Raw genomic sequence first — 9426 nt, 5'->3', positions numbered from 1 at the left:
AGATGGAGGCAGAGATGGGGGCATGGAGAAGGGCAGTGGCTGAGGATTCTAGATTCATGGACTAAGAAGAGAAGGACTAAGAGCTGGTGGAAAGGAGGCAGACTTACAGAATGTGCCCTTTGGAGATGTAAATTATTATATATGCCTGAGTGTTTTTTTTTTGTTTTTTGTTTGTTTTTTAAAAAGCTAAAGTGGATAGAGAGAAATACTGTTAATTGATGGTACATGGAAGGGATTATAATCATTGTAATGAAACAAGGTGTATGATTTGTTGAATGTAAAATTGATGATATGCCTTGTAAACTTTCATTCAATCCACAATAATAACCTTAAATAATAAAAAACAAGAAGACAAATCAATTATTATAACGAAATGTGCAAAGACTTGATGTTAGAAAACCAAATGGAAAGAGCATGCTCAGCATTTCTGAAACTGAGGGAACTGGAGAAGAAATTCAAGACTCGACTTACAATATTGAAGGCTTCTGTGGACAAAATAAGGAGCTCTGGTAGCATAGTGGTTACGAATCGGGCTGCTAACCTCAGGAACAGCTGTTCAAAACTGACAGCTGTTCCACGGGAGAAAGATGAGGCTTTCTGCTCCCATAAAGATTTACAGCCTCGGAAACTCTGTACAGGGTCGCTATGAGTCGGAACTGACTTCACAGCACATAACCACCACCACCACCTTGGGCAAAATATTGAATGATGCAGAAAGCATAAAAAGACGATGGAAGTAATACACAAGAGTCACTGTACCAAAAAGAAATGGTCAATGTTCAACCGTTATAAGAGGTAGCATTATGATCAAGAGCCAATAATACTGAAGGAAGAAGTCCAAGGAGCACTGAAAGCCTTGGCAAAGAACAAGGCTCTGTGAATTGATGGAATACAAATTAAAATCTTTAACAAACTGATGAAGCATCGGAGGCACATACTCATTTATGCCAAAAAGTTTGAAAGACAGCCACCTGACTGTCTGGAACTCAACCTGGCCAAAACTGTTTGGAAGAGACACATGTTTGTGTCCATTCCAAAGAGAGGCAACCCAAGGGAATGTGGGAATCACCAAACAGTATCATTAATATCACATGCAAGTAAAATTTTACCAAAGATAATTTTAAAAATGGCTGCAACAAGTACATTGACAGGGAACTGCTGAAGGTTTAAGCTGGATTCAGACAAGGATGTTGAACAAGGAATAATATCATTGCTGACATCAGATGATCTTGTCTGAAAGCAGAGAACACCAGAAACATGTTTACCTGTGCTTTATTGACTGTGTAAAGGCTTTCAACCATGAGGATCATGACAATCTATGGACAATATTGTGAATAATGGATATTCCTGACCACTTAATTGTACTCATGAAGGAACCTGTACATAGACCAAGAGGCAGTGCGAACAGAACAAGGGGGACACCGAATGGTATAAATTCAGGAAAGGTGTGCACTAGAATTGTATTCATTCAATCTGTACGGTCAGGAAATAATCTGAGAAGCTGGATTATATGAAGAAGAATTTGTCATCAGGATTGGAGGAAGACTCATTAACCTTTGATATGTAGATGATATAACCTTGCTTGCTAAACAGAAAAAAAGACTTAAAATATTTATGGATGAAGCTCAAAGACCACAGCCTTCATTCTGGGTTGTACCTCAGTGTAAAGAAAACAAAAATCTTAACCACTGGACCAATAAATAACGTCATTATAAATGGGAAAAAGATTGAAGTAGTCAAAGACTTCATTTTGCTTGAATCCACTATAACACTCATGGAAGCAACAGCCAAGAAATCAAATGACATATTGCCTTAGGCAGATCTGCTGTGTAATACCTCTTTAAAGTGTTCAAAAGCAAAGGTGTCAGTTTGAGGACTAAGGTGAGCTGATCCAAGCCATGGTGTTTTCAGTAACCTCATATGCATGTGAAAGTTGGACAATGAATAAGGAAGACCGTAGAATTAGTGCACTTAACTTAAGGTGTTGACAGAGAATATTATAAATACCATGGACTGCCAGAAAAACAAATAAATCTGTTGGAAGAAGAACAGTCAGAATGCTCCTTTAGAGGCCAGGATGGTAAGACTTTGTCTCTCACACTTGGGACAGACATATTATCAGGAGGGACCAGTCCCTAGAGAAGGACATCATGTTTGGTGAAAAGGAGGATCAGTGAAAGAGAGGAAGACCCCCAACGAGATGGATTGGCACAGTGGTGGTAGCACTGGGCTCAAATGTAGTGATGACTGTGTAGACGGTTCTGTTGTGCATAGCATCGCTACAAGTCGAAACTGATTCAATGGCACCCAAAAAGCATTTTGTAAGCTTTTGTCCTTTCCTTTTTTATCTTATTACCAATTCAAACCAGAGCTACCTAATAACCACATTTACAAGAATATATGTGATTTAAAAAAAAGCATGTGTGAGTGCTTTTACAGAGATCTTTTGGTCTTTGTATTGCCCTTGTTGGGTCCCTATGGAACGTTAGTTCTAATCTGTAACAACAAGGTTTCCATGAGTCAATCAACTTTATGGCATCGGGTTTGGTTTTTGTTTTGGCTTATTTGTCCTTATGGAATGGATTGGGCAAGAGAGATCATCTGCTTTTTAGAGCATGAGATGGTAAGAGATTTGCCTAACCGTAATTAATGAATGGTTAGATACTCCTAGCATATAAATGTATGTACATTCCATTTATTGACACCTTTTTGGATCTAGAGATGGTATTTAAAGTGTTACTTTAAAAAGCTTTTAAACTGTTTTATAATAATTGACATTCAAAATTTCAAGGTATTTTTATAATTTCAACATTAAAAATGTGGAAATAGGTTTTCCCTAGCTCTCTGCCACCCATCCCCAATTTCTTTATGTTGTTTCTCTGCATTCTTTCAGGTGCTTTGGAATGGAGCTTTGAAATTAGACAGACCTAGATATGAATCTTGGTCCAGACATAGCTCTGTGACCCTGAACAAGTTGTATCACTTCCCTAAGCAACAGTGTTATCTGTAAAATGGAGATACTCAAATCTAGCCCATTCAGCTATTTTGAGGCTTTATAAAATCTAAAGTACTTAGCACAATAAATGAGAGTTGTTGCTATTATTATTATTCTATCCGGATGCCTGATTTTACTGCCTCTTGTGTCTAGTTAAAAATCATGCCTTGCCCTTTCTATAGTAATAGAATGTAGTATTTGCAGTAGCAGCAGCTAGGCCAAGTATATAAAACTGTATATATACACAGTCGTATTTCAAAGACCTTCTTCTCAGAATGTCTTTTCCAGTGGACACTTGTAATTATATATTCACTTCTTTTGTAGCAATTGGGGCACTGAAGATGATGCAACCCAGAGTTACCACAGTGGCAACTCAGATCCTCGAGGATTTGGTATGTTTACCCATTTGTATGTAATAACCTATTGATTTGTGTGATTGTGCTTGTGTACCTTTCCATAATTGTAATAAGTCTAAAACATTCATGGGCTAGTTACAACGTATAATAGTAGATGCATTAAAGGCATAATGCTTTTTATCTTCCACAAATAATCTGATTATATCTCCAGAAGACTTTTTTTTTCCCCAGAAGACTTTTTAATTTAAAAAATAAAATTGATATGTGGTGATTCTGATTTCTGTTACTGTACACCTCCACCTTGACCTGAAATCTCTCACTAAGGATTTCTAGATCACAAATTTCAGCTGGCCACCCTTTAGTTAATGTCAACAGCAAACCTATTAAGTATGTATCAGTGAGTTTTCTTTTTTGGTGTGGTTATTCTTACCAGGTTGAAATATGTGTGAACCAGTATTAGTTCATTTAATAATTTACAGTTCAGAAAAACTAATTAATTTTATCTAGCCAGTTAAATTTTTGTTCCTTTATATTCTTGGTGTGGTACTATAGGATCAGCACTGGACTGGTAACCACAAGGTCAGCAGTTCAGATCCACCGAGTTGCTCCTTGGAAACCCTATACAGGGTCTCTGTGAGTTGGAACCACTTGACGTAGGCTTTGAACCTAATTGACACAATTGGTTTTCAGATACTTTGTATTTTTAAATTAACAAGCTTTGGAAGCCATGCACACCCTTGTTATACCCTGTTGTAATTATTTTTTCCTTTTCTTCTGCTTTTTTTGGGGGGTGATCACTTAAGGTCACATTGGAATAGCTGTTCCAGATGTACATGGTGCTTGTAAAAGATTCGAAGAACTGGGAGTCAAATTTGTGAAGAAACCCGATGATGGTGAGTCTCCTGTCCCTTTTCTTTAGTTAAATAATACTAAGTACCCATAGCACTCCTGGTGTGGTGCTGTAGGATCAGCACTGGACTGTAAAACCACAAGGTCAGTGGTTCAAACCCACCAACTACTCCTCGGAAACCCTACACAGATTCCCTGTGTGTTGGAACTGACTCGATGGCATCCAACAACAACAATATAGGGAACCCTGGTGGTGTATAGGATAAGCACTGGATTGTTAACCTCAAGGTCAGCTGTTCAAACCCACCAGCTGATCTGATAGAGAAAGATGAGGCTTTTTGCTCCCATAAATTTTTTTTTATCTCAGAAACCCTATACAGGGTTGCTATGGGTCAGAATCCAGTTTCAACTCATAGTGACCCTGTATTGGATTGCCGAGGAACACAGTCCAGCGCTTATCCTACTGTGCCACATCAGGACAGAGGGCACAATTGTAGTGAAAATCCTTTTGGTTACAAGTACAGGTAGGCCCCTAACTTCCCATGTATTTGCATTACAAAGAACTTCATTTACAACCATCTGTGAAGTTGTTTTTGTTTTTCTGGTACATCATTGTTCTGATGTACCGCATACATAATTTGTACATAATTTGCTGGGAGCTCTGGTAGCCTAGTGGTTACAAATTGGGCTGCGAGCCGCAAGGTCAGCAGTTCGAAACTACCAGCTGCTCCGTGGGAGAAAGATGAGGCATTCTGCTCTGTAAAGATTAACAGCCGCGGAAACCCTGTCACTATGAGTCGGAACTGACTCCATGGCACATAACAACAACAACAACATCATTTGCAGATGTTCGATATTATGGTAAAGACACTGATAATATAAGGGGTCTTCAAAAAGTTCATGGGAAAATTCTATTATCTTTCAATTAAATTTTTCCACTAATTGTTTGAAGCCCCCACATAAAATTAAAAATAATTACATACTTCATTTCAATCAGAACTGAGTCATCAAAATGGAACCCCATTCTAAGTCAGACAGTATTTGTCCTAGAAGCCTATTTCAGACCAGCTTAAGCAAAAAAGGGGAAACTATTGGAGTCCTGGTGTGGCACTGTGGGTTAATGCGCCAGACTGCAAGGCCGTTTGAACTGCAAGGTCAGCGGTTCAAGCTCACCAGCTGCTCCTCGGAAACCCTACACAGGGTCGCTATGGGTCGGAATCAACTCGACAGCACTTAACAACACTGGAAATTGTCTGGCTAGCAAAAGTGGTCTCACACCCTGAGAGCTATTGAAACCTGTGCTACCTTTCCCACTCTATTGAGCCCACCACACTGTCTGCTTTCACTGTTTCAGTGTGTGTCTGGTCACCCCAAAATAGATTTCCTAAAAGTCTATTTTTTCTGAAATTAGTGCAATAGCCCCAGCTCTCTTTAGTTACTAATCACCTGTTATGTCTTTTAAAACCTTTGCATATCTTTATGTCACTTAAAATTGCATTCATCTAGATTTTGCTGGATTTATATACATTGAAATTATTTTACTTAGATCTCTTTCTGCCATCATGATTTTAATTTTCTATACTGCTTCATTTTTAATCTTTTTTTTATTTAATTAAAATATTTAATATCCAAATCTCCCTAGTAAGGTAAGAACTTGCTCTCTTCCACACTTACTATTTTGCTATGCTATTACTATTACCCAGAACTGACTCAATGGCACTTAACTACAACAATAGATACATACATACATATATATATATATATATATATATAGCCTAATGTGACGCTATGGGTTAATGTGCTGCACTGCAAAGTCATTTGAACCACAAGGTCGGTGGTTCAAGCTCACCAGCTGCTCCTTGGAAACCCTATACAGGATTGCTATGAGTTAGAACCAACTCAATGGCACTTAAAAACAACACAAGAATATGTGGAGTCCTGGTGTGGCGCTGTGGATTAATGTGCCAAACTGCAAAGCCGTTTGAACTGCCATGTCAGCGGTTCAAGCTCACCAGCTGTTCCTTGGAAACCCTATACAGGATCGCTATGAGATGGAGTCGACTTGATGCCACTTAACAACAATATATATGGAGCTCTGATAGTATAATGGTTACAAATCAGGCTGCTAACCTCAAGTTCAGCTAGTTCGAAACTACCAAAACTACCAGTGGTTCCACGGGAGAAAGATGAGGCTTTCTGCTCCCATAAAGATTTACAGCCTTGGAAACCCAATAAAGGGTCACTATGAGTTGGAACCAACTCCACGGCACACCACCACCACCACTATCTAGCTAGACATTATATATATATATCCTTTGGATATTTCTGACTTTCTACTTAAATACCTCAGCCAAACTGTTTTCAAATTGTTTGTGAACCATAAATGTTGAGACTTTGTATTCCTGAAAGTATTTTACCATGCCTTCATAGGTGATTGAGTTTGTTATATCCTAGTCTTGTTTTCTGGCAATCTTGAAAATGCAGCTCCATTGTTTTTTGCATCCAATGTTGCTGTTGAAAAATGCTGTCAGTCTAGAGCTTCCTGCCATAGTTAACATTGGATAAATTTTAAAATCAAAGTGATTTTGCCAGTGTCTTATGGCTCTAAGAATAGAAACATCTGGTTTATGATGTAAGTACATGTAGGTTTTTTGCAGCCTTTAGTGGAGGATCTTCGGGTAGCCCATGCCAATTGGTGCTTATAACACTAGAGCAGGGATGGGGTTCTTTGCACATGTTTTGTTCTGAAAGCTTTTTATATTTGTATTGTTTTGTGTTTTACACTTGCCTTCTTCCTGGGAGATTTACTCAAACTGATAAACCAATTAGCTATTTTTTCTTCAGATTTACCATCCTGACTATTGCGTTCTTAATTTTCGCCTTTGTATCCTCACCCTTAATTTTTGCTTGGTTTCATTAATACCTTGTTCTTGTTTCATATTGTTAATATGTCATACTTCTCATAACTCTTACATATTTTAAGTTCTTGGTTTATTATTCTTATAGTTCTTCTATTCAAAACTGGAATCTATTATTTTATTTTGATGGTTTTGTTCTTCAGATTGTTTGTTTAGGCTTCTGAGCTTATTTTTCCAATCCATCAGGCAGTATAAATTAGGGAAGAGGAAGACCACACATCTCAGTTCTTAAGGGCCCTAATGACCTTGGGAAGGTGACTGGATGAGCCAAGGCTGTTGTTGTTAAGTGCCGTTGAGTCGATTCCGACCCACAGCGATCCTGTATAGGGTTTCCAAGGAGCAGCTCCTGAGTTGGAACCACTGACCTTGGCACCTGAAAATAAGAGCTTAACACATCACACTCTTCAAAACAATGCTTTAGGTCAATCTCGCTCCCTTTGTCTCTCAGAAAGAGGCAGTGTTAGTAGGAGCCACTCCTTCAATTGGAATCCCAGCCCTGGATTCTTGGAGATAGGCTAAGGGTTGCAGAGATCAAAGCTTCTGTACTGCCTCTATTACCTCATGAAGGCATCTAAACCAGCAGTTCGCGCACCAACCCTCAACTCTCCACTGTTTCCATGTGTGTTTGGCCACCCAGAAATAGGTTTCTTAAAGTCACTTTTATCTGCTATTAATATAACTATACTACATGCTATGGAGGAAGGCACCAATGTTGATACTCAAGGCATTAGGAGAACCTTTTGTTGGTTATCTGACAGCTACGAGGGGCTGCATTAGTCCAGGCCATGACTACCACACCAACTAGTCACAGCAGTCAACCCTACCTCTCTACCCAGTCCTCGTCCCCCCATCTACCCCAGTTTTCCATCTGTGCTCCTCAGGAGTTGGGGAAAGGAGCCAAAGTTAGGAATCAAACTGACTCAGCATCTGGATCCCCAAACAAATGTCTGAGGTCACATTTTTCAATTTAAGTAAACTTCTGACCTACAATCCCAGCTAAGAATTCCTGAGAGGATGAATCTGATCAGCAGAGATCGATGGTACAGTGTATAAAGGATTTGTACAGCCCAAGTGTCTGAGTGTCCCAGCAGTGCAGCTAGGCCTTGCTACGCTATACCCTTGATCACCTTCCTGTTCTCGTTTTCCCCTCTTTAAAATAAGACCCTGCCTCTGACTACTGTATTGATATCATGAAGCATGAAGGTGAGGTAAATACTTGGTATTTTAAAGACACCGCCAGTTCCGGTTGAATAGAAGATAAAATTTTAGTCAGTCTGAAAAACATACATTTGAGCAACACTGATAACAAATTTTTTAATAAAAATCAAAACTATAGATAAAAATAGCCTACTTCATTAAAATATAAATTAAAATTTGAATTAATAAAGAATATATTTAAATTTTTAAAGTTTTGTGTGTTTTTCAGTCTGTTTAATATGAATCATTTTGTTTTACAGGTAAAATGAAAGGTCTGGCATTTATTCAAGATCCTGATGGCTACTGGATTGAAATTTTGAATCCTAACAAAATGATAAATATCAGTTCCTGAGAATCGTGCTTTTAGATTTCAATGAAGACAGACATTGTAGAGGTGGGAAGAAAATAATGTGATTCAAGATAGCCAGATAACAGAAGCTTCTCGAGCTGTCCTAACTGAAATGATCCTTGATTCATTTCTCTTTCCTATTTCGGCTGTGTTTTTCACCTACCTGTTCAGTTCTTTTGATTTTAAAGTATTACTTTAACTTATGTCCTTGAATGTAATTGTATAACTTGACTTTTTAAGGTAATAATTAGAACAGTTCCCTTCAGAGTTTGCATTTGCCTTTTATTTCTAAATCTGACTTCTCGTCAAGCCTACCTTTGAATCATCATTTTTTTAAAAAATTCATTTTAACATGTTTTTGTTTGTTATCTTCTGGGGTTTCAAAAAAGTTATCAGAAATAACTTCTCACAATGGAAAGTTCAAAGCACTGAACAAAAATGAAACTTTGTGTATACTTCAAACAGTATGAAGTGTTTATTTTACAAAGGAGAAGGTACTTTGGGGAGCAATTCAGAATTATGCTAACAGGGATGCTCATTGAAAAGCTACTTTATTATCATAAACTACTTCCAAGGTTCAAGGACTAACCTCATTTATTTTAGGACTAGGGTGGGTAGGGAGGGAATAATACTTACTGGGTTCTCAGACAATAGACTAGGTTGTCACATACATTATCGCTTTTAATCCTCAAACTATCTTATGAGAAAGAATGCAAGCTAGACATGTAAAATAACTAGTGAATTTAAAGCAATGTGAATAGA

General features: G+C 38.1%; 1 protein-coding gene across 1 annotated transcript in view; it reads left to right on the top strand.

The window, feature by feature from the left end:
* The window catches only part of GLO1 (glyoxalase I), a 28348-nt gene extending 19681 nt beyond the window's left edge, over positions 1-8667 (top strand). Inside the window, exons 4-6 of the mRNA XM_006860579.1 lie at positions 3320-3387; positions 4155-4244; positions 8576-8667. Coding sequence (XP_006860641.1) covers positions 3320-3387; positions 4155-4244; positions 8576-8667 — 250 coding nt within the window. The remainder of the gene's footprint in view (positions 1-3319; positions 3388-4154; positions 4245-8575) is intronic.
* Positions 8668-9426: the final 759 nt, after the last annotated feature.

This window comes from Chrysochloris asiatica, unplaced genomic scaffold, assembly GCF_000296735.1.
Source record: "Chrysochloris asiatica unplaced genomic scaffold, ChrAsi1.0 scaffold00038, whole genome shotgun sequence".
Lineage (NCBI taxonomy): Eukaryota > Metazoa > Chordata > Mammalia > Afrosoricida > Chrysochloridae > Chrysochloris > Chrysochloris asiatica.
This window is presented reverse-complemented; position numbering and strand designations above follow the sequence as displayed.